Raw genomic sequence first — 26,082 nt, 5'->3', positions numbered from 1 at the left:
TACTTAAAAGTTTTTCATGATCTTGCTGTGCCTGGACAGCTATATGGACAGCTGCACTGTGGAAAGTCTTCTTGCGGCTGAACTGCATATGGCATACGCTCAGTTTGTGCAGCTTTCCTTGTGGTCATCTGGGAAAATTCTGCCTCGCAGTTAAACTTTGAAAAATGTGTGTGGGGGGGAACGTTTTAGCAGCGTAAAGGTCTTGGAATTCCCTTGAAACAGGCTTAAAGCAGCTACCTAACCTGGTAGTTAGTTGCTAGGACATCGGGCAACAAACAGAAAGCTCAGGAAACACATATTTGCTGTTTTTGCTTTCCTCTGGCTGAAATCTTAGCAGTCATTGAACATTGTGTAAGAGATAATTTATAGATGGCTTTCCGTATTACTGCCTGTTTGGTAAGCAGATGGTGTTCATTAACCAAAGAATCTCAATTCTCATAAATAATTATAGCTGAATACAGAAGTAGTAATCTTCTAAACCTCTATTATTCACAAGGTTTTCTGATTTATTCATGGCTGTGTTTTAGCCACGCTCTAGAACAGTCCCTCCCATAAAGCTTAAAGTGAATTGGCACCGTTCCTTTAAAGTCAGTTAGGGAAATGAAAGGTTTCAGGGTTGTTCCATTTGCTGTGCTCATACTGAAACATCTCAGTAAATGTTAACTGACTCTAGCTGCAAGGAGACAGCTTGTCTGCTCTACACTAATACATTTGTCTGCTCTACACTAATACTTGCACCAAGTATAACTTGGACTTGATTCTGAACCCTTTTCTCTCTTGAGTAGATTTATTTTATAGAATATTACCCAGTGGAGCAGCTGGGATAATGTTCTTCATGGAGGTGTATGCTAGCAAGTAAAAACTCAAGTGAGAAAATATTTTGGTTTGTTTTCTCCTTTCTAATTTGTTACTTATATAGTTTTCACTAGCATTTTTTTTTTTTAATCAGTCTCCTGAATTCTGATATTTTCTTCTACATGTTCCAATCTGAGATCAGTAAGATATTGGATAAGGAAAAATTCTGGAGACCCAGAGACTTAAAAGACACTCTTAGGCATTTAAACAGGAGCTTGGAATCTCCCAAGATGCTGAATGGCCACAGATTCTGTAGCAGCTGCCCGTGTTCAATGTTCCAAAAAGAAGTCCATTTCCCAGCTTTCAGACTTTGATGGAACAGTTTAGCAATGTGCATTTAGAAAGAAGAATGGCTTTTATTCTTATATATTAGTCAGGTGGGGAGGGGTCAGCTTGCTGAAGAAACAAAAATTAATTCCTCATGATGTCTTATAGAGAATATGTCAATGTTTTTAATAGCCAGGCTGTGATACAAAAAGCCAGCTGAACACAGCACATCTATAACTCAAAGCAACAGTTCAAGTCATGATAAGATCAGATCCCTCAAATCTCAGATCTAATGTGATATAAAAAGACACTGAAAAGGAATAGCCAGTTCTGAAAAGTGAACTGTTGCTGATTTTCCAAGGCTGCATAAGGAATCAAAAACAGAGTGAGAATTCAGGCTTAGGAAATCTGGGGCTCAGCTCCCCGATTGATCGGCAATGCAATATTCTCTCCAGCAATGCTAATGGATGTCTGGCAAATATCTGCGGTGAATGGCTTCTGCATCTTAATCTAATATCTATTTCTGTTGTGCTTCCCTGAAGAGCTTACAAACTATTTCACAATTTGCCTGCATATATGCTGGCAATCTTTAATTATTGTATGCTTTTTAATAGTTTTCATCTTCCAAAAATACGGACCCACTGTAACAAAATCTCCTGTCCTCATGAACCAAGTGGGCTTTCTCCATACCCTGTCCATCAGTCATGGCTCCCCAGGGAAAACCAATGGAAAGAAGATGATGGCCGAGGAAAAGAGCAACACTTCAGAGCTACATTATTCATCTCTCAGCAGTGCGCTTTGCTTCTTTTTTAGAGGGGAATTAATGTGCCACAGAAAACAGAATAGCAAACACAAATTTTGACTATACTGAGAAGAGCAAATTACATTTATAAGCTTTACTAACAATAAAGCGGCCTGATAAGCAAGCTTCCAATGAAACACACACATATATATAAAGCAGCCCTCCTACACATACATTGCTTAATAAGGTAAGTGACGGGTCAAGGAAATATGTCTTCTCAGATAGTGACAGTTGTCACTGGTGTAATTTTGCACTCAGAGACCTTTGCCCTTTTGGCCTCCTGAACTTTTTTAAGGAAAGCAATTCAACTGGTATGCCATCTTTGCTACATCCAAACTGTTACCAAGAGTTCGTTCTTACACAAAGGGCCAATATGTGTCCTCAAATATATTTGCCCGGATTAAGCTTCCTAACAAACAACAGAAGCAGAATGAGCACCTTGCAGATTCAAGCTTTTCTCTGGTAAATGCAGCTTAATCACTGAAAGGCATTTAGGTGAACAGTGTTATTAGAGAACCAAAAACACTTTTAAATTCATTCATTGCACTATGCAAGTTAAAATGATACAAGACACTTTGAAGCATAAATAACAACATTTCCACAAGATCAATTATCTCTTTGAGAAAGCCTACAGACTCGGTTTCCTTCAGCAGCCCAAGTCAGCAACTGAAAAGATGCAAATGTTTCAATTCAAAACATTTCAAATTCATGCCACGCGTGTCAGCTGGGGCTCCTCACGCTAGTTCTTGATGCAATCTTTCAGCTTTTTGAGATCACTTCATAACTCCTAGAAAAGCTACCAGAAGGAATGTCTGAAGTGAACTGTATAAGACCCATGGTGGCAAACCCAACTGTTGCTCTCTTTGATCACCAAAGAATGTGAATGTCATTGATATATTTCTCATGGATGCTTCACAGCTGCCAGTTAAGGAGCACATGAACAGCCTGAGAAATAGTTTACAGGAGCTTGAACTCTAGAGCATACACTTGTCATTTGAGCAGAAGCAAGACTCTCCTCTTTGCATATATATATATAGCCATCTTATTGTCAGGTGAGGTGTTAGCAGACCATGTTCAGTTTCTCTTAGGAATTTGCCCTCAAAGAAGGAACCTGAATGCTTCGCTATGAAATTCCCAGCTGAAAGGCAGCATCTCCTCCTGAGTTCCTCTACACTAAGGGACATTCTTTGCTGAGGATTTTGTACATTTAAAAGATTTTCAGAAGGGAGAAGTGAGCACTGCACCCAGACCACAGCAACATATCTAATTTTATCCGGCCCATGGCAGCAGTATATACTCTGACAACACAGACACCAAGGGTAAGAGGGCTGCCCATATCTGTGCATGTCACCAATCTAGAAAAAAAGGAAGTGCCTACAACATACAGAAAGAAGATGACTGTGGTCATCTGTGGAGTAACTTGCACTCATATTACAGGCTGTCAGGAGTCACAGCTGTGACGTTCAGAGCCAGCAGTGACATTCCCTGGGAGCCAGTCCTATCTGATCCCACACATCCTGCTCTGCTGCTCAGGCACGGCCCCACATTAGCAGCCTGGGCCCTGCACAGCCCACAGTTTTGTGTCCAGGAGCTCAGAGAGGGGCAGTGCTGGCTGACAGAGAAGTGAATGTGTCAGAGGAGAAAGGGAATGTGGGGGGCGGGAGAGTCCGGGAAATGATTGTGTGGGGGAGGTGGAGGGAAAGCAAAAGAGTGCTTACCATGCAGACAGATTTTGGAAAGCTCTAAGAGCTTTAGAAAAGCAAGTTAACCCAGAACCATGGCTACTGTATGGAGCTGATGTCATCTGGCTCTGTGCATAAAAGCCCCCACTTTTTCTTCTTTTGTGTAGTCCCAGGATGACATCAGCTCGAAGCACAAGAACGTACCTTTGTGCTGCAGCACTTCCCCTGCTGGCTCCTGACACACATCTCATTCCTCCTGCTTATGGCCCTCCTTTGCCCAGAAATGCTCCCTGACCCCCACTGAATGCCAAACAGCGCTGTCTAGTCACAAAGTGCTCTGGGAGCCCGGGAGCGCCAGCGCTCCATGGCAGCACAGAAGAGCTCCTATTCAAGCAATGTATAGCATGCCCTACACCTCAGCAACCCACAGTGGGGCCTCTGCAGCCGATTTCAGCTGCTTTACAATGCTGTCAAAGTTGAATGGTGTGAACTGATTAGACAGACAGGGTAACTGCGGCTATTTAATTATTTTAGAGGTTGGATCCTCTTTGATGGGATATACAATGGCATATGATTTAATCTTGTTACAGTCCAATATTGCCACTAAATAAGCAGAATGAAAAAATAACATCTGTAGCCTAATTTACAAAGAAATTGCAAACATAGTTTGCAATTAACAAGATTGGTTTATAATTGGCATGCATGCTTGCTATTTTACAAGGCCTGCGACACTCTTTGTGACATGCAAACACAAGAGGAAAAAAAAAAAAAAGCATCCAAAGCACATCCTGGCCAATGTTATTTCATGCAGAGAAAGGAGGGGAGCTGAGTGAAGGGAGGGCTGGAAGTGAACACCCTGATCAAAAAAAAAAACAGCACCAATAAAGAAAATCAGAGAGAAGTCTGCACTGGAAAAACAAGTATACAGAAATCAGACAAACAGAGTTGAGTGCTTCCCATTAGAAAGCCCAAGTAGCCTGTTAATAGAGTAATATCTCCTTTAATATCTCCTTTAATATCTCCCATTAATAGAGTATATCTCCTTTTCAGCACTGCACTTCTGCAGATGCTCCTCATTCCCTGTGCCTTTTTCTGCAGATGAAAAGCATTCTGCTACAAGCCTGTGATCATGTGATCTCCAAAGGTGTGCACGTGCAGAAACATTCACTGGAAAAGTATTTAAGCAATTATAAGGAAATGCTATGTTTTCAATGCTGTAACAGGTTATTTCTACTTAGCTGGCAGTGGAGCGGCATAAGCTGGAACTCTCCTGCCCATGCGTTGAAGAAAACACTTCTGCAGAAGAGCCTGGTTTACTTACCATTAACGTGCCACAGCATCTGGAACCCACTTCTAGCTTGCAGTCCATCAGAATAAAATTCCACATGAAGGCTGGTGCCCGTGCTGTTCCCTGCCAGCGGAAGAGACTGCCCACAGAAAGTGCCTATCAGGTTGGACTGTACATTGGGCCCATCGTAGAGCTGAAATGAAACAAAGAATACCCAAGTGAGTAAAAAGCAGCTCCCCAGTTCTTAGTGTGCAGGATGGCAAAGAAAGTAATGAAGCTTCTAACGCAGGCCACCCTTACACAGCAATACAGACTTCGGGCAGAGTGATTTGAATGCAACAGTGATCGAAGGTAACCACAACATGTTCTAAAACCTGGCTATACAGAGAGCAAAGTAGGAAGGTTTTCCTGTTTCTATTTTGGTACATATTGAGGTTACTGGGGAAGAACAAAAAGAATAAGTGGCAATGAACTGAAATTAAAAAAAAAAAAAAAGGAAGATGTCCTGGGTCCAATCTGACTATGCATCTAATGTGCTCAGTGCCTCCAAACCCTTCAGTGATAACTCATATTATGCCTTTATCTCTTTAATGCGCTCAGATGATTTCCCTAGGAAATGATGGAGCATATCAAGCAGTCAGCATCACCAGAGCCTCCTGAAGCAGTGATGAAAAACTGAAAACAAAAAAGTAAAGTGAATCCTCAAAAACCTCAAAGTAAACTTTACACGTGTTTGCTTATTGTGTCATGATCATCTGCTAGTGTCCTGCTTTGGAGGAGAAGTGGACTGAATCATGATTTCTGAACTTTTGTACCATGAAACACTGTATGTTTTATCTGCAAGTCATGTTCTACAGGACAGCATTTTGACAGTCAGGGTGTTGGCTGATGTAGCCAGCCTAAAAATCTTTCTGTCCCCCAAACACAGATGAGAATTCCTCCACCCTACTCTTAAAACATTAACACACACACACAAAAAAAATAATAATTAAAAAAAATTCTGTATTTGCATCATTTAAATCTTGAAATCTGAAGTTAGTTATATACTCTTAAAAATACTTAAGATGTGTTTTGATAGAGTGGGAGTGGGTGCTCAGAGCCTCTTCAGTTGTCTCCAAATGGTTTTAAAGGCTCTTTCCTATCCTATTGTCGTGACTTTGTCATATTCAGTAAATACCACTGAATATGTATCTGAGTTCTTCACCTAATATTGTAATGCTCAGTGTCATCGTTCAGGGAGAAAGATATGTAAGGTTTACAAACCTGGCAGAAATTAGACATAACTAAATTGAATTTGAATTATGATATCAGGTTGCCAGCTGTTGTCTTCTATGGGCTGCTTTACTATTTCTTGTTATGTGACGATTCTGATAGTTTAGAATGACAGAAACTCTCATGCCTTCTTGTCACTTTGCCACCATTCATCTGATCTTCTGTCTCACAGAAGAGCACATCTTCCTAACACAACCCAGCAAATTACTCACACAGAAACCACGTCTGAGCTTTGTGAATTTTCATTGTGAATTTTTGGCATGTTTCCTTTAAGAATTTTAACAAAAAATTGTCTCTGTTCTGAAGCCATCACCGTAAAATTCTCCCCACGCCAAGAATCAAACTTACGAACTCAAGAAAGACAGCCAAGGTTTATTTATCTTTGTTTTCCTTTGTTCAAATTTCTTTTCCAAATATCTCTAATTAAACTAACAATTCTCCTACACCGAATACCAATATTATGGGAGTACGATACTACAGTTAATACCAATTAACCACACTACTAATGCTGCACATTTTCTAGCACTCTCACGTGGTAATCAGTAATGAAGCCCCCAACATTTCTGTTCATAATGCTGTGCTCGCAGAACTGTCAGAAACCTCGATGCTGACTTCAGGCATAGTTGGGAGCCAGAAATCTACTCAAGTGGTTTCAAATCCTCGAGCTGATAGTCAAGTTTGAGAAGCTTTTTTTAATAAAAAATAAATCGGTTGTAGTTCAGCCAGAAGTTAGGGGCAAGTTGCTGGAATAATTCTATGGTAATATTCTGTGGCTTATTTTATGGCTGGTGAACATGATTTTTTTTCATTTTCAATCTTCTGAGGCCATGAAATGCCCAGAGCATGAGAAATGCACTGGAACTTGAAAACTATAACTGGGTGAAATCAGAAAAGCTTTAAAGGTTCTACTTGTAGACCAACTGCTGGTAGCTCTCACAAAGCCTTCATCAGATGTGTTTGAGATCAGATACAAAATTGTCTTAAAGATTAGATGGCAAAAAGTTGCATCCATCTGTATTCTTCCCAAATGCAAAGCCTGACAAACAGACGAGCTGTCCCACACCCAGCATTACAGTTATGACCTTCTTCCAAGCCACACTGAGAGCTTTACACATTCTTTTATGGCTTAAGTCCAGCAAAATGAAATATAGTCAGATCCAATTAGCTTTTAAATAGTACTACTTCCTTAGACAGTCTTGTGGTATATACCACTCATATTTCTGTGGCTTCAAGCCATAGAAATCTTGCACCAGAAAAACGTGAATGGGGAAGAATAAATCAATGTGGAGATCATGAATCTGTGTTCCAAATGAGAAGCAAAAAGACATATGCAATGACGAGCCATTAGCGTTAGTGGTTCCAGTTTAAAAACAAACAAACTGATACAGAACTACAGACTAAGTCATACCCAGAAACTTTCAAACCAAGACAAAAAACACAAAAAAACGAGTTTTACGAGCCTCCGGTAACTTTGATTCGTCAAGGGACTGTTATTTTTATCTAAGACAGCTCACGTCACACTTCTGTGTAATTTCCCCCCAAAACAGCCAGTGTTTTTTCAAGACACAAATAATGGTTTCTATGGCAATCCCTTCACACAGTGCTGCCCCGTGGCTCTGCCTTCAGCTCGGTGTTTCACAGGAAACATGAGAGCCTGCCCAGCTGTAACTCATTGAGAGGGGCCGAGCCACCACTGATAGAATTACAGCGCTTTTTTTTCAAGCTGTCTTTCACTTATAAATGAAGGGAACAGCTGCGTGGTTTCACAAAGCATTTTGAGCTTCTAAAACCACATTTTGCTCTCACGGAAATATCGGCAAGTGAAACCAAAGCTGAACATAGATCTCCCGAGCCATGATTTCTCTCTGCATTTCGGAGGTAGTGTTTCTCGTGTAAGGGCCTACCTTGTCAGCTGTACTGCCCTGATCTGCTGCACGTTGAGGACAGTCCTTCCCTCACGCAACATGGGGCACAGCACTCCCTCAATCTGTGCAGGATGGCTGCATTTCAGGGCAGTTTGCTGGCCCTTCCAGCAGCATGCTGACTCCAGGAACTGGGGAGTGGGCTCCCTCCCAGCCGCTTACTAGGAAGCGAAGGAGCTTGCTCCCTTTCTGTATAGATACCTGTTTTGTAATTTATTTGCTCAGACCTTCTAGACTCCAACACAAAATCCAAGGGTTTCATAAAGATTTTGGCAGATTATACAGCAAGCAAAATTTGCAAACCATTGCAGCACTGTTTAAGATCCTTAGCATAGCAAAATATGAAAGCACCCCTTCCCCTGCTCCCTTCATTCAAACAGCTGCCCAGCAGCACCAGAGTGCTACATCCCATCAGCAGCACCAGGTCTAGGCAGCAGTGAGGTACCATCAGATGAGTCATTAGGCATACGCTCAATAATTGCTACAGGAAGCTCCTAATCAAGCTGCCCAAGAACCAGCGTATAGGCTGACACTGAGTGTGCAGGGGAGGTACTAGCTCCCTAAGGGCTGAAAGCCGAGGGACTGCCCTGCAGCAAGGTGGCAGCTGAAAACCATCTGCTGTGCACTGGAGCTGAGCTGTGACAGCAGCTAGGCTAGGCTGCAGGAAGCGCTCAGTGTGGGTAGCTCCCCATGGAGGCTCCATGGTCACCAGTGGATTATGGCTTTCTGACTTTTAGCCTGGAAACTATCATCAACACCAGCAATGATGACCTGAAGGCTACAGCTGCTCACGTCTCTATGGAGGAGCAAAGCAAAGCAGCATGAACTATATCAGAGGAGTTCACTGCCAGAATTGGAATAAGGGCTCAAGAAGAGAGCTTACTGATAAATGGAGCTTCTACTGCATGGAAAAAAGAAAACAAAGGGAAGGACAGAAACTCCAAGGATGTTCTATTCAGGCATACTCAAAGAGGAGATATTTTGCTAGCCAAACGCCTTGTCAAGCTTATTTCCTCTTGCAAAGTGAGACTGGTAGGTCTCACTTCATAGCCGGTCATGGGGCTCCATACACTCCATGTTCCTAACAGAATACTGACTTTTCTTAGGGCAAAACTTTAATGTTGTTTTAGATGATTTTATTTTTGTGAAAATTGATATTTTCTTCATCAAAAAGTTATTATAAAGGAAAACTTCCAGCGTATTCTGCTGTACTAAAAATCTACTCAGTAACATTTGTTGGGCACAAGCCATAGTTTTGATCAAGAGAGGGTGGGCTCATCAAAGGCAAACTTTCAGTTTCATATGAAGGGATAAGCCATCCTATTAATACCTACAGTTCTCATTTTTATTGTCATTAATTCTATTAGCAACAGATAATTCTATTATACATTGTCAATATTACTACTGCCAGATGTCATTAATTTGTTGTATAATTATGAATAATTGCATCAATTATTCCTTCAGTAGGAGTCTCACTACACACAGCTTGTAGTCTTAAAAGCTTTTGTATAAGGATTAGCTGCAAAAGGTCTAGAGCAGACTTTGCAGAATTCAGGAAAAGGGATTGCATCTGGGATCAGACCAGCATGACCGTGACTGTCCCACTGATCACAGGGGCACCCAGAGACGTCCTCAAGGATTTGTCCTGACACACACTAACATCCCTTTCCTCTCAGAAGTGGGAAACCTGTGGTGGGATTGTTTCAATTGACCTAAATATTACAGGCAGTGATTGCAGGTGGCAGCTCTTCATGAATGGGTAAGTTTTTGAGAAGGAAGTTGTGATGACATCACAACAAATCTGTTTCCAGAAAACAAAATGATGCAAAAAACAGACAATATCATCATCATCCAGAAAGAGATCACCACTAATTGTTAAAGCAAGAATCAACATGGATAAAAACAATCCATTTCCACACAGCACATTTCCTTTGAGAAGAAACAGTGTACAAGCTTGAGAACCTGCAGGCCTCTCAGCCAGAGAAAAAAGGGAAACTAATGCCTCAAGATGCGGCACATTGCTCTGGCTTGGCAACACAGCAACAGTTTTCACAGAAACAAAGCCAGCTTACGACTCCCAGTGATGTAATGTGTGGAGCCTTCTTATTTCTGCACAAGCAGGAGAAAGACAGAAGGCTGTTTGCATTTGCATGATGAAAAGTGTTCACAATTACAAGTAGAAAATAACCCTTACTAAGAACTCTTTCTAAACAGTGTTTTAATATGACTCTTTAAGTATGTTTATGTCCTGGATGACCCTTGATAAAACTCCTTGCTCAGCTGCAGGCAACTTCCTTGCCTCTGAGCAGACACTCTTCTGTCACTAATCAACCATTTTCTTCCATAGTTTAATAGTTTGAAATTGTGCTTCAGCAGACGTAATAAGCATACCAGTTAATTTTGGGATTGACCTAACTTATGAAAACACATAAATGTCTGGTTTTATGATAGTAAGACTTGTATCTGAGTCTATGTTTTCTCCTGTGAGCTGAGCCTGAAATACACAGAGCCCTTTGAAAATTTTAGGCAAGGTTAAATTCCACATTGGACTGCAGGGACATTTTTGAAAGAAATTGTCACCTCTTACACTACTGTTTTCTACCTCCTCAGAGGAAGAAACAATTTCTAACTGCAGGCAAATCTGCTCATGTCCATCTTTCTAAGAAAGACTTATTTCTGCCAATGATATAAAAATAACAACCATCTTCAACAAGGCTTTAAGTTTCTTATAAGAATGGAAGACATGTAGGGTGTTTCTTGGGATGAAACTGTAAAATTGTTCTAGATATCAGAGAAGGAAGTAATTACAGTTTGAGAAAGGAATGCCTAGGAGACACCCAGCTAGTCAGTCAAACCCAAGATCTGCACTTCAGACTTGATTTGTTCAGCATGATATTTCAAATCCTAAAGCCTGTGCTAGGCAAGAACCTCATCCCTACTGCCGTCTGGCTGGATTGATAGGCCCCAGTGACCCGCAGTGGGGCAGTCCTGTAGCCTCACTGAGCACACAGGATGGAGCAGGATGAACCAAAACATGGCAGTGCCTTGCTGACCCTGGGCTGCTCAGGATTGGTGCCCATGTTGCAGTAGGACCACATGCGCCTTGTCACAAGGCTATGGCTATTTTGGTACTAGATCTACTTTCCTCAATGCCTTGGAAGTCAGGGAGGTTCCCCTACAGCGAGAAGTCAGCCATGGTGGAGGGGGCAGGACTACTTCTGAGCTTGTGACATTGAAAGGTCTAGGTGGGTCAGGGCAATATGATTATCACATGCTTTGCTAACCCACATGAACCAAACGACCAGCACAAGCAGCAGCACACTGACGCAGCCAGAGGGAGAGATCCTCTCTGGGAATCCCCATTTGAGAAAATCTGCATCATATGTAACTATGGCAATGGAGAAGAGTTGTAAATGAAGATGCAGAAAAAGAGAAATGTTCCTTCCCCTTATACTTCCCACCTGCTTATGGGAACAGCAGGAAGTAAAGGGAGAAGACCTTCCCCAAAATCTGGTAGGTTTTTTCCTGGCTTGGCTGGGTGCTTCCTGTGGTGAGGCAAAGCTGTGACCAGGCCAGGTGGGGTTTCTTCTGCCACCATGTCATTTTGTACCATGATGTTTGTGCTCAGTGGGATAAGTCCCTTCACTGCACAGATAGCCTTACACACTGGCCAGGCTTTCTAGCAAAATTTGGGGGACAGAACAGACAAGAATCCAACAGCAATGAGATGAGTCCCAGGTGCCACTTTCCCAGCAAGGGGCATCAGCTGCACAGAGTAGTATTTCACAGTCACTCTATTGTACAGAACTTCTTCCTGAAGGTACAGGCCATGTCACATTGCTCTGAGCTGGCAGGGCGTGGAAAGCAGAGCCCCATGAATCTGACTCATTTTGTGAGGCCCAGAGCAGGGTTTCTGCTCCTTCCTGTGCCACTCGTGCTTCTTGCCATCTGAGGCTTCTGCAGGCATCATGCAACCCTTTCACCACTGATAAATTTAGCAGCCTTGATGTGCTGGGTTGGTTTTTTTTTGTTTTTTTTTTTTAAATCTACTTCTCAGTAACCTTTCAAGCAGTAAAGCCAAACAGTCCTTCAATTCGAACAATGCAAGCAAATAGGAAAACTGAAAAATCTTCCTCAGCCCCGAGCCAGTCTTGTACATTGGCAAGCAGCTTTTTGGCCCAGCATTCTTTTTTTCATGATTGTCCAGTGGAAAATAAATAAATAAATAAATATCAATGCAAGGGCTAGGATTTCCTTGTGCACCAGTGGTGAGCCCTGCCACAGAGACCTGAGGAGAACTGTCACTTTCACCCTTATTATCTTGCACTGAAGAATGTTTTGTGGAGGCTCGCAGACCCCTGAAGGAACTCAGGCAAGGGCTGGCCTGCTGCCAGCTTACATGGTTATGCATTAATGGATATCACTGCCGGCTTGCCAGCGGGTTGTAATTTGATGTCTGCATGCAGAGACCGGATGGGTATATTTAATATATCGTCTGCTTCCCCAGGGTGATGCACTACCGGTGACATTTTGTAAATCAATGCATGGCCATAAGCAAAGCCACTCTCTGTGCTTGGAGAATTCCTGCAGCACTTTGAAAAGATACAGTCATAAATAAAATGTAATAATGATCATCTCCTAATATGGTTTAAGTGTATTTACTAATTACAAGTAAAGAAGAGAGCAAAACTAGATAATAGTAAGCTTTTTCCCCCCCCTCCATGATAAGTTAATTAAAAAAAGAGGATGACCAACTGAACACAAGCAGCAATTATCTAATACATTATTCCCAGATGGAGAAAAAGGATGTTATGGCACACCCTTGGAATGCTGCAGTAGTTTAAAGAAAAAAAGACATATCCTGTTACCACCAGAAGGAAATGAAATAGTTCTCAGGAGCAGATGCCATGTTAATCACTGTACTCATTTGATCATATCTATATATAAAGGATGGAGTGATATTTTAACCACCCAAGGCTAATCACTCCAGACTGGTTAAAAGGCCTGGCAGAAAGCAAGCATGGAATCACTTTATTCCAAAGAGGAATAATGCCCTGCCCTGCACCAGAAGAAAGGCCACTATGGTTATCAGGCAGACAGTTGTCCCGTAAGATGTGCTTTCACATAAATTCAACAATAACTCCTTTGGGTTAATGGTAATTCCATCCTCCTCACTATACTAATGTGCTGCACAAGCCAAACGGCTGAGAGTTAGACAGCTCTGAAACTTGTCTTGCGGCACAACATTTTACTGTCTGCTTATCGGGCTGGTGGCATCTTACAAAAGAATGGGCAAAGTCTTCCCTGTGCTTATAAAAGCAGATACTTAACAGACTGGACATCCAGGAAGGGTTTTATGTTGTGAGCAGAAGAACTTAGAGGAAGTTGTCATTGATGAACAGGAAGATTAGTGGTTTTGAAATTATATTTTTCTTAAGTAAGAAGGGAGTAAATTTCAATCCTACTGCAAAACTCTGATCTTCAGGCAGTAACATTATGATCTTCTTAGTTATAAAATAGCTTTGTTTCTTTGGAGAAGTTCTGTCATACAAAATAAGAAGGTAATTCATCATTAAAGATGGAGGGGCTAAATGTATGCTTGTTCAGTTAATAACCTGGTGAGTGTAGAGGGAGGAATGACGTTTCTGTGTCATTGTCTGCAATATCTCACTAACTTCAGCTTGATGACTCCTCTAGAAAGACTTATGTTAGGCTATTAAGCCAAGCCACAGCATGCAACATAATTTAAAGAGCATCCAATCTAATTACAGTTAGTCCAGCATCACAAGGAAACAGTCTGCTATTCAACATGCCTTGTATCTTATCACTGCCACTTCTGCAAAAGTCTTTATCACAAGCAATTCATCATCTATTATTGAAATTTCACTATAAAGCTCTTTGCAAAACGTTAGGCATCCTGTGAGCGTTACCAGCCATGAGCCAACATCCTCTGACAGGCCATGATACATAGCCCACTGCTCAGATGTTGAGAAAATCCTATAAGCAACCCTGACTAAAGTCTGCAGTTTAGCCTCTCTCCTCAGTTTCTGGCACCTAAGCATGAGGGCAGAAAATGGTCACCAAGTTGGAAGGATGGGGCTTGCTCCTTACTACCTGGTGCAGGCATAGATCTACACATGTGCTGCAGTGGTGGCAATGCAGGCCTGGCCCAGGCTCAACCAAGGCTCCCTGCCAAGAAATGCTGCTCACCGTGAGTAATCCCGGCCAGCAGCTGCTAACGGCAGGCTGGCTTGAAAGAAGCATCCCATGATCATAGGAGTACGGGAAATAGGTAACACAACACGTGGCTGATTTCTCATTGCATGGCTCTGACTGCGTTTCAGTCTGGAATACCAGACATCTTTTGGATGTCCATCTTGTTCTTCACCTCTTATTTGAAACTGTTATTTGCTCTATGTGATGATAACATCTTTGGTAACTGCCATCCACAAGGAATATCTGTGTGTCAGAACTTCTGGTTTTATCATTATTCTACGTATTTAATTTCTGACTCATACCTGGATTAAGTCAGGGAGCAAACAGCAAATGAATGTCTCCTACACACATCAGAGTGAATTAGTCATGAGGCAAAACACTCTTCTCTTATAGAGCATGTGGGTTTGGGTCAGAAGCATAAGTCACAGCTAAACATAAAGCTGAAGAACAGGCCCTTTTCCAGTGTGGAGACTGGGACCAACCCACAGTTTCTGGGCCAGGAGAACCAGGGACACACCCTGTCCTACCAAGCACCATAATTTTCACCTTTGAAACCTTTAGAAAGGTTTCAAAATCCAGAGTTCTAGTTTATACACTGTCATAAAAATATGTCCACATGCATTAAATCTTTTTCTCCCACTGACTTAAGAGCAGGTTTGCTCTTTGTTTTCTTTTGCAACTGCCATTCCTTGATTGTACTCTGCTCAGGCAGGTCAGCTCTCTGCCAAACCACCACTGCAGCATTTCATCTCGTCTTCCTGTGTCACTCATTTCTTTCCCTTAATGCCTTTGCCACCAACCACATCCAACACAACAGCTTGCCCTTGTCCTTCCAATCACCAGCCTCCTCAAAAGTATTAGCAAATGTTGTCACTGCTACCTGACATGGTACACCAGGTTGTTACGGTTGGGGCAGTCACAGAGCTAAGAAACAGGTAGGGTGTTGCTACCTACAGTGAACGGCTGGTGTGGAGGGGGAAGGGGAATGGGGAAAGAGGTACCTAAAAGCCCTTAAGGAAAGAGAGCACCTGATCAGCACTCAGTTCTGTGAGTGGAGCAATATGGAAACGGCCTGAGCAGAAGCTTCCAATTTCCGCCAAGAAAAGGGTACAAGGCTCTTGCACATGGCTCAGACACCACCCACTTGGACTGCAGGGAACAGGATAATACCTCTGTTTCCCCAGTGTTCTAGTCAGAGCATCAGAGCTTTCCCCTCTTAGGCCTCTTTGTAATAAGCAAATTTCAAAACTAACATGTGGCAGAAAAGTAATTTTATCTCAGCCAAACAGCTATGAGTTTAGTGGGGATTTTTGATTAACCTTTTTTTTTTTCCTAATTTGCAGTGGAGTCAGATTCCATATGGATTTCAGACAGAGAAGTTCTAAATATCTGCAGACTGCTGAGAAAGTCAGCTGCACATTTATTCCAGATGATTTCCCCCTTTCCCCTATACCACAGAGCACTCCACAGCCTCGCCAATACACTCCCCTTTTGCAACACAGGGTGAGAGCAAATACTATTCAGCCCACTAGCTGATTCAACCTTGTTCTCCTTTTTTTTTTTTTAAACACTATGGCACATATTTGTCCAGCATGCAAGAACCAAATGAGAACATTTTTCCAAGTAGTATTTCTTAATGGCATTTGAAGAAGGACTTCTGCAAATAATGTGACATGAATTGCAAATTAAAGCCTTCTTAACACTCTTCCATGACTCTGTTTTTCCCCTGCGTTTTCCTCTTTATACCTCATTCAGTCTGTATTTTCTTTGATTGGAAGCAATGAAGAATTGTTAGAACAAAGAATAAATACAAGTACTTTTCTGCTCTCCGTCTCCTCCCTCCCTCTGATATGTTTTATTTCTGTTCTTTCAAGTGCTTTGGATCAGGTCCTTGCCTCTGGCACTATTCCTGCACCCTTGACTTACATCTAGAATAGCGTCTTCTAGCAAGCCTGTTGCTCTTCACTGGCTGGCTACTGTGTGCAGGGCTCGGGCCTTTCACGGATCAAGGGTTTAGGCATCTGGAGACCAGCACTGCCCTCTCCATTTGGCTCCACTTTTTTCATTTTCGCTCACAAAATTGAGCCAGAGTTTAAGCAACTTCTGCTAGCTCTCAATACAAATACAGTGCTCCCTTGTTTATTTTCCCTGCATGTCTATTATTTCTTTCAATCCCTGGCCAAAACCAGAATAAATCTGGAAGAACACCACTTTTTTTTTTTTTTTTTTTTTGCCAGTTTGTTACTGATTTTTGAGCTGTGAAAGCTGGCAGAGGGAGGTATGGGGAGAGAGGGAAGAAGTCTAGAGGGAGTACGTTAGCCCAACACTGGGCCTGTTGCTTGGCTTTCTGCAACACCCCGGCGTACTAAATATCTCCATAGATGTGGGCACTGTTCCTTTTCCTGTCCTTGGCTGTAAGTAGCCTTCTCTAACACGTCTCTACATTACAATTCCTCTTGTGCAAAACCTAAGTAGAGCACAGGGACTGTGTGCTGGCATCCTGTACAAGGGTAGGATCTGAGTAATAGATTATTTCAGCAAACACAAAAATTGTAAGCAGATTATAACCCTCAGCAATAATGACCACACTCCATTTCTCGTGTACAAAGTACAATACTTAGAGAAATAACTTTTCAGTTGTCCTAGAAATATTTTTTTTAGGAAATGAAAATTAAAAAAATACTTGGCTTCAGTTTGACTGGATTGTTTCATTTAGTTAATACTTTTTGTAAGTTCAATTCCTTTCAGTCCCTTTAAAGCAGAATACCAACTATGAAAAGACAAATATAAACAAGAGACAAAGAAACTCCCTTTAAAAATTGTAGAAACAAAACATTTTGAAACTTCTGAACATTCCCCAATACTTTTCAAATAAAGCCAAGAAAAAAAAAATGGGCTCATTGTCTTTTTGTCATCAATTTACTCATCTCAGAATTTCTTCCACTTCTTTACATGAAGCTGGAATCATAGAATCAGTAAGGTTAGAAAAAACCCAGTCCAACCATTCGCCCATCACCAATGGTTCTCGCTAAACCATGTCCCTGAACACAACATCCAAACGCTCTTTGAACACCACCAGGCTCGGTGACTCCACCACCTCTCTGGGCAGCCCATTCCAGTGCCTGACCACCCTTTCAGAGAAGCAGTATTTCCTAACGTCCAGCCTGAACCTTCCCTGGCGCAGCTTGAAGCCATTCCCTCTCGTCCTATCACTGGTCACACAAGAGAAGAGGCTGACCCCCAGCTCACTACAACCTCCCTTCAGGTAGTTATAGAGAGCAATAAGGTCTCCCCTGAGCCTCCTCTTCTCCAGGCTGAACAATCCCAGCTCCTTCAGCCACTCCTCATCAGGCCTGTGCTCCAGACCCCTCACCAGCTTTGTTGCCCTTCTCTGGACATGCATCACGCCTTACTTCAGCCACACAAAATGGTGCAACTTATCTGAGGTAGTACTATTTAGACCCTCTGTAGCAAATGTAGGCACCTGCACAGTGAAGCATCCTCCCTGTTTCAGACACCTGTCTCAAGGTAGGATGAATTAATATTTGGCAGTGCTTACCTCCCTGCTCAGAGGAAATAGGGAGAAACTATTTAGACTAAACAATTGGCTTTTAAGCCTAAATTTCAGTAGGATAAATTTACTCCTATCTTCTGCACCTTTGTTGCTTTTTTTTTTTTGATTGCTGTTGTTTCTAGAATCTGAGTACGTACCTTCAAGTAGTCACGGTCACAGTTAGACCCATCTTCTACATCAAAGGCTGTGAAACTATAGCTGAGTGTATTCCCCTTTGTGGTCTGAATAGTCCATCTGCAGTGCTCCCCCAGTGGGTAATTATTTGGATAATTTAAACTTTCCAATACGCCATAGCTTCGGTTAACAGTGAGCACTTCATGGCAAACTAAAAAAGAAAGAGGCGATAGATTATGTTTATGCAGGGCTTTTTAGCCCAGCATCTTAAAACAAAAAAACAACTAATTGAAGTTACTGATATCACTACAATGTGAGAAATATCGTCTCTCTAATCTGTGAATAAAAATAACAGACAAAAAGGGAGTTGTTACCTATTGAAGGACATACTATATCTGGTTTGAAACAAAAAAAGAAACTTTCCAAACTTGAATCTTTCAACTCTGCTACTGTTTTTCTTTCTGATGTTTGCAGACTCATCCACCAATTTTTGTAATGTAGTAAAGTTTTTGGGGGGGCCTATTTTCTTAAGTTCCAAATGCATAGTTCCAATGCATGGTTTCCTGTATTATTTTTTTTTAAGCTAATGATAAAAAAAAAATTTGCCTCATCATTTTGAAACAGTTTTGAGGAATGGTGCTCAACAAAGTTTGCCTGATGAATTAAAGTGGTTTATTTCAGCAAACTAGAAAAAAATAAGAATTGAATTGCTAAAACAACAAATGGAAACTATAATGCTTATACTGGATTTGCTAGCCCCAGGAATAGGAAGTGGGTATGAAAGTCTTTCAGAAGGAGCTATGATTTTAATTTCAAGTCATGCAATAGCATCCTAGCAGAAGAACTGGGCATACACCTAGAATAATGAGCTTTCCTTGAAAGGCAGAGAAAAGAAAAAATGAACTAAGCTAGACATAAAGTGAAATGACAGCTATGGCACTAGGTCAGTGAGCCTTGTTTTCCTGAGCCCAACTTTCACTAAAGACAGAAAATATCAATATGGGTGATTTGTCATCTGAAGACAGCATACGGTATGCACTGGGAGCAGACCAGAGTGATGCACAGAGAAGATGTGGGCAGGAGGCAGGGAGCAGGATAGGCTGCTTGCCTTGCACAGCAAATCTGCAGTGTTTGAACAACAGAAATAGCTGAGATTCGCTTGCAAGAATCTTCCATTGTCTGTCAAAAGGAATAATACACCTACCTTCTGCACTTTTTTTTTTTGATTATTTCCAAGTGATTTACAGAGCTGTAAGGTCTGTGTTTTTAAGAGTTCAAAATGCCCAGAATACAGCTGAGGGTCAGGGTAAGGGTCAGGGCCTGGTAGAATGGGGCTTTTCTGCAAAGCTACACTGAGGCATATAACTATATGAAAGGACAGGATGAAAAGCATGAAATGGATTTTGAAGAATGTAAAATAAGCAAAAGTTGTTACCCCCTGCCATCAAGATTTTATTAGAAACATATCGGCACAATGGTGCTTTTGTATGTTAAGTTAACCGATGTAAAGTTTTCCTTTGCAGTGTTTTCCAATTCATCACTGCCTTTCTTTCATGTACACATAAATGCACCTGGCATAGAAGCATCCTTATTTTATACCATTACTTCCTACATAATTTTAGCTTCTGGGCAAGCTATTGCAAGCTTTCTCTGGGACACGTGCATCTTCAGGAATTAAATAAGAATGTAAAGTGTGGATCACACATCTGATAGCTCAAGTTCTGTATCTGAATGCTTTGTAAGTACTCTGTTTAATCATTTATAGAGAGAGAAAGAACCCTTTTCTAATATGTCATCTTGATTTTGGAGCCTGAAAATTACACGATAGATTAATCTGTGTTATCTTTAAGGACTTAGGAAGACAAGACTCCTTCACCCTTCTAATTATTATGCGTGCCTTGTGGTGAACAGCTATAGGGTTTTTTTTTTGTAATGCATTTACTATTGCCCAAATAGAGGGCAAGAATATCTAAAAATCTACAGCAATTTCTAGAGGTTGAGCATGGCATATTTAGAGTACCCAGAGATGTCTGTAACTCATTGTGCGTGAGGAGAAATTCCCTATCTTCCAAAGCATATCTAACTATGTAACCTATAATGTATAATGTGGAAAGTAAATATCCAAAACTATGACTGGAAATAGAAGAACTTTAACTCCTCAAATATCTCTCTGTATTTTTGTTTTGTTTTGCCAGATGTTATTACTCCGATGTTTCTGAGGTACAGCTATTTTTATACCCACTCTTCTCTAAAAAAAAAAAGCGTGTGGTAAGGGGTCACAATATAAAAAATGAAATTTTTGGAAGTGTTCCCAGTCACCTAAATCATCCTAAGCACCCTTAATGACCCCTGAGCACTAAAGGTAACTCCCTAATCTTGGAGTTACCCCAGCCCGGCAGGGGGGTTGGAGATTCATGATCCTTGAGGTCCCTTCCAACCCAGGCCATTCTGTGATTCTGTAATCCTTTGCTATCCTAATTCACAGCAGCCCAAAGGGCAGAGAAGCCTACTCTATCTTCCTTCTTAGCTGAAACATTGTGAGGCTGAGTGAACAGGTAAACAAGAACAGTTCAATCTACACTGTTAGGGACTTTCAACACTAGGTATTCTGAGTGACTCTGGAGCAGAAAGTGCCATTGGTGCAAGTAATAAAAGAAAGCTGGTGCAGTGACCCTGCTGCTATGAAATTATCTCTATGATGGGCAGTTTTTACTTTCTGGGTTCTGTGTCTGGAGCAGACTAAGCAATCTGGGTCAATAATAGTCTCTATGCTTTGTTCTCTGCTCATGAATAAGTGAGACCATGGGCTGGGAGACGATGTTTCAGGGAAAGGCTAAACTACAGAAACATGTTCTTTTCATCATCTTTTGCTTACTTACCTTGTTTGTATTTAGCTAAAAAACCTCCACCATGCACACTGCTATCTGTCCTCAGTTTTATGTACACACTGTCTCCACTTGAATTGATGAATTGTGGTATCTGATTCCCACAAAATTTACCAAGCTGTTTAGCATTGCTGCTGTTGCCATCATATACCTCCATAGGAAAAGAAAAGGGAAGAGAGAAAGGAGCATAACATTTAGGATTAGGCAGAAAAGCATGTTAGTTCCCCCATAAAACATAATTTTGATGATTCTGCTCTTTGTTACAGAATGTGAGAAACTAGAACTGTTTCAGCTTTGACAGCACAATACCAACTATTGAATTTTTATAAAGCTGATAGCACAACAAATCCAAGTAATTTTTCCTGCCAAATGTCTGCTTGGGGAATGGTTCCTAGGTTCACAAGAGGTTAAATATTTTTCCTCAAAAGCATCCTGACAGGCATTTCAAAAGCAAGCTAATCAGTGCAAAAACAGGAAACTAGTAATCAAATACTAGTGAGTTTGAAGGGGCTTACTCATTGAGAAGGTAAGAGTGTACTCCAATTCTAATAAAGATAATCCAATAATGATAATTCAAATAATCTACTTAACAATTTGAATATGGAATTCAGGATTAACAATAGAGTTATTGAAACTTATGTAGTCCATTAGGAAAGATTATCAAGTCCTTGGTCAAAAATACGGTTAATTTAATAGATACAGACACATTCTCATTTAAGTGGCCTATCTAGACACAAATGCTCTTCTTTCCCTTGTGCACCTACAGAGACACCACTGCCTATTCTGGGTATGTTCACACATGAACATTTGATAAATAAGACCACGTGTTTTTTCTTGCCCTTGCATTCATCATATTTAGCTGCCTCCTGTAGAGCAAAGGATCATGGTATACATACTGCAAGGTAATCAAAGTTGCAGTTTGGGTGATACTCTAGATGAAATTGTTCAAACTGGATTTCAAATGGGGTTCCTCTGCTTCCTCTGAGCAACCAGTAGCACTCCGAACTGTGATAATATGGCATAGGGTAGTTGGGAGACATGAAGATGCCAGAACTTGTCGTCAAAGTCCCACCACAACCTGAAGGTGGCAAAGAAACCAAACCAACATTTAACGTTGAAAACACCAGAGAATTAGACATGACATGTGAAATTCACACTACTGATTTTTTTCACATGCCCTAAACATCTTAAGTGATAAACCAAAAACCTGCATTAAGCCAACACTGTTGAAAGTGGAAAAGAGCCCAAAGCACCTAGAAATATTAACCATCAAATGTGAGAGCTGCTCTTGTTTGATAGATACTTCTCAAACAAAAACCTCTCTGTTGCATTCTTTCTTAAACACAAATGAAAGCTGATGCTACATTAGACCTAGGGAATATTATACCCTTCCCTTCAAAGATGAACAAAGCGCATAGATTAAGAAAATTATATTCCTGATCAGAACAGCCTGAATATATGTTATGTAATTAGCAGAAACATACAAGGATGAGAGATAGAAAAGATACACAAAAAAAGATGAGAAACTAAGAAAAAATGAGACTTGTAAAAGTGCTTTATATTTGATATGCTCATTGTACCTGCTGATGTACCATCCCATTCTGCTGAAAACCCCTTTCTTGTGCCAAATATGTCACTTACAAACTTGATCCACAGCTTGTTACCATGAGAAATTATAACTGGAGGCAGCCCTGAACCACAGTATTTTCCAAGATAAGGAGAAGTTTCATAGCCTCCATCCCTAGAATGATAGAGAAGAAAAACTTTGTGTCAAAGAGAGAAAGCATGAGAAATATTAACAAGGCAAAAAATTTGGAGTTCCTTCAGGTCTAGGAAAGACTAATCCTGGTTCTCCATCTTCCATGGAAAAACAGCTACGAAATATTGCCGTCTGTGTTAAGAAGTCCTACCACAAGCACCTGCTTGTTGGGTATGCTTAGCGTGCCCACCCAGCAGTCAATACACTGACAGACTCAAATATTTCAGTTGTATTCAATGCTGCTGAAGTATTCCTTTAACTAAAGGTAAACTCCTAATCTGATGGAAAAACTGTATTCTCATTTCTCACTCCATAGCCCATTACAGAAGCATATGAGATTACTTATTTCAAAAGATGCTATTTATTTCCCATTGCACAGACAGGAATCTGTCTCTCAGGCTTTATACGATGCATATTTTGAAAGATGCACTCCATTGTTTCTACAAGGTGATTAATTCCATCTAGTCTTTCAATTAAGTACTATTTTCAGTGATATTTTACTATAATTGAGATACACATCCTATGTTCTGTTGTCCTGCACATATCTCATGGAAATAAAAAAAGATGGTAGCAGTCTGCTTATCAATTGCGTTATAATCTTAGCATCAAGATAATATAATTTTATATTAAGGAATAATGTTACAAATATCCTTGTAGGTCATTAGAATAAGTATATTTATACTTATATACTGGTGTTATCTTGATATGTTTTTTAAGTAGACAGTAATGCTTTCAAGGTTTATCTTGGCTTTTGGGATAAATTTCTACTTAGATCTTGCCACTCTCAAAGGCCTGATTTCTTGTCAGCGTCCCAGATTAAACAGCTTGCGGCCTTCTCAGGTTGCTAGCAGTTAAGAACTGTGCCAGAATCTCCTCTGGCTTGCATCTATGCCCTTGCAGCTGTGGTCAGATGAACATTTTCTTAGTTAACTGAATGCAGTTTGTTAGAGGACGCCTCAGGACAAGAAACTAGAGTGGCACTCAACTAAGACTAATCTAGCTACCTCATGTAAGGGTGTCAGGTTTGATGAAGCATCTTGTGGAAATCCAGTTATGACAGCAACAATGTGCTGAGCTACACTTGGTGATGTTCTGGGCATATGTAAAAGCCTAATAAATGCTGCTGAGCTCTTCACAGTCACATCAGAGTTAGTTCTCCGCAATACATAAATTTTTTCAGTTTTTCTCCTCAAAAAACAGAAGAGACAACTGTCATAAATCAGGTTGACCCAAAATTAAGGTTGTAGCTGTCTAAGTTAGATTAAGTTTAGTCTCATACTGATGCTTTAGGATGAAAGAATGAAATACTTACAATATATTGAAAAATTCTTTCAGTTTTTCATAATTTTCTCTACCTTGCACATACATCTGCAAACAGCTAACTAATTCAGCAGGAATTCAAAATCTTAGTCCAACCAATTCTGCAATTTCAGAAACCAGATTTTTGTTTTGCTCCAAAAAAATACAAGAACTTAAAAAGGAAAACTCCATACAGAGTATCTTGTATAATTTGCAGAATTAGTTTAATCACAGTTCTCATTGAGATCATGAAAACTCTTGGCACACTCTGTGCGAACAATCAGAGTGGCTTATTAAAAGGAGAAAAATAGGTGCACTGGCACTTCAAAGTGCAAATCCCATACAGCAGCTTACCACTTGGTGCAGCTGTGTTGTAAGCATGCACCTACCCTTCCTACAACTATTACTTTATCCTGCTCAGTCTTCTGAAATTTGAAAGGAATCACCATGCCTGTGTCCTAAGTTTGATGGTGGTACCAGCAGAGCCAAGTATCACAGATTATGCACATGTTCCTACTGCTGCATCACAGAAAGATACTCTTTAAAGACTATCAACATAGAATAGAGAATCTCAAAAAACAGGCAATTGCTGCTCTGAGGGACTCAACACACACAGTATATGGCAGTACAGTCCACACACTGTACTTGCTCTGAGAATTAGGATTTACGAGTGAGGAAAACGGTCAGTGGAGCAGCACAGGGAGAGGAGTAGCATTTAAAGTTCTCCGATATGTCTTTTTTCCACTTTGACAGCACAGGCATGCAGTTAAAGCTATAGATTCCAAACGTGCTTAAGTGGATTTGGATAACTTTTGTGGCTATCAGTAGTAAGAACAATAGAAATAATTCAGCTTGCCTGATTTCTATATAATCCTCTGTGCAGCGTAAATTCCCTTCCAGAGTGAAGTTGGTGAAGCGCAGCACAATCTGTCTGTTTATTCCCACTGTGATGGTGTAGATGCACTCTGTCTGGACAGGGTAGTTATTTGGATAGTTTGGAGATGTCAGCACACCAGTTTCAGTATTGTAGTCGTGTGAGCACACTTCAAAAAGAACAGAAGCAAGTATGAATGAGTTTGTTATCTGTGCTAAATTAACAGGAAATTTTTATTTCCAAAGACAGATACTGAGCCAACATCCTTTCCATTATAATTCATTGTGCATACATCATATTGTTGAATGCTATCACTATAAACTTCAAGCAGAATTCAGACTTTTCATCAAATTTCTTATATTTGATTTTTTACCAGAACACTGGGCCTGTTACAGGTAGGCAATGTCAGAGTCATTCCAGCTGGATAAATTCGCTTTGAACTAAAACCCTGGTAAGCAGAAAAGGAAAATGAAAGCAGTCTCTAGCTACAGGGAGATACTATATTCTCAGGCATTCCACACAATCAGATCTGGGAGATGGGGCTTTTAATTTATTTGCCCATTTTCAGGACCATAAGGGACAACCTGCTGAAAAATACTACAATCCTTAGACTGTGAGAACAAAGGACTTCTACTTAAAGCCTAAATCAATTATGTCAGTTCTCCTATAACCACTGGAACAGCATCTTGGTATTATGAAGTAGAAAGAGGAAAACAAAATGCACCAATACTGAGCCAGAATCTGAGCAATTATATACATTATATGCATTTGAAAGCACAGATGTAACGATTATGAATAAAAATATCTTTTACAAAACAGCTCATGAGACTTATTTTGGAGAAAACAATTGCATGCATTAGGAAATCTTGATGCTGACATGTCACCTGGATAAACATGAATAAGCCTGGAAATCTCTTACCTGATCTCGTTTGATAAGTTACGGAAATGGTGGGGAATCAGATCAGTAGGCAAGAGAGATTAGAAGAGCTTAACTTATTTAGCCTAGCAAGTAAAGGATAGGAGAAGAAGATAGAGGAAAACATCAAGAGGCATGAAGTACAAGAAAAACATAGCACACTCTTAATGACATCTCGAGCTCCAAAGTTAATAACTTCATGAATACAGGTACACAGAAATTAGGAGGTAGTATGTCTCAGGGATTGAGTTTAGAGCAATCATACTACCAACATAACACAAGCAAAATTGGGGGAAGTTCACTATTTCTTTTTATTATGATATATTTCAATTAATTAAGAATGGAATCACACCATAG

At 40.6% G+C, this 26,082-nt stretch overlaps 1 protein-coding gene across 4 annotated transcripts in view; it reads right to left on the bottom strand.

Moving 5' to 3' along the window:
* The window catches only part of CUBN (cubilin), a 138,257-nt gene that overhangs the window by 78,806 nt on the left and 33,369 nt on the right, over nucleotides 1–26,082 (bottom strand). For all 4 annotated transcript variants that reach the window (XM_040695519.2, XM_001235155.7, XM_046934912.1 and 1 more), the window contains 6 exons: nucleotides 24,792–24,978; nucleotides 22,458–22,618; nucleotides 21,774–21,955; nucleotides 20,872–21,028; nucleotides 18,016–18,203; nucleotides 4,928–5,087 (listed from right to left, as the gene is read on the bottom strand). In XM_040695519.2, the coding sequence (XP_040551453.1) occupies nucleotides 4,928–5,087; nucleotides 18,016–18,203; nucleotides 20,872–21,028; nucleotides 21,774–21,955; nucleotides 22,458–22,618; nucleotides 24,792–24,978 (1,035 nt within the window). The remainder of the gene's footprint in view (nucleotides 1–4,927; nucleotides 5,088–18,015; nucleotides 18,204–20,871; nucleotides 21,029–21,773; nucleotides 21,956–22,457; nucleotides 22,619–24,791; nucleotides 24,979–26,082) is intronic.

Source organism: Gallus gallus, chromosome 2 (assembly GCF_016699485.2).
Source record: "Gallus gallus isolate bGalGal1 chromosome 2, bGalGal1.mat.broiler.GRCg7b, whole genome shotgun sequence".
Classification (NCBI taxonomy): Eukaryota; Metazoa; Chordata; class Aves; order Galliformes; family Phasianidae; genus Gallus; species Gallus gallus.
Note: the sequence above shows the minus strand (reverse complement) of the source record. Positions and strands in the feature narration are given on the sequence as shown.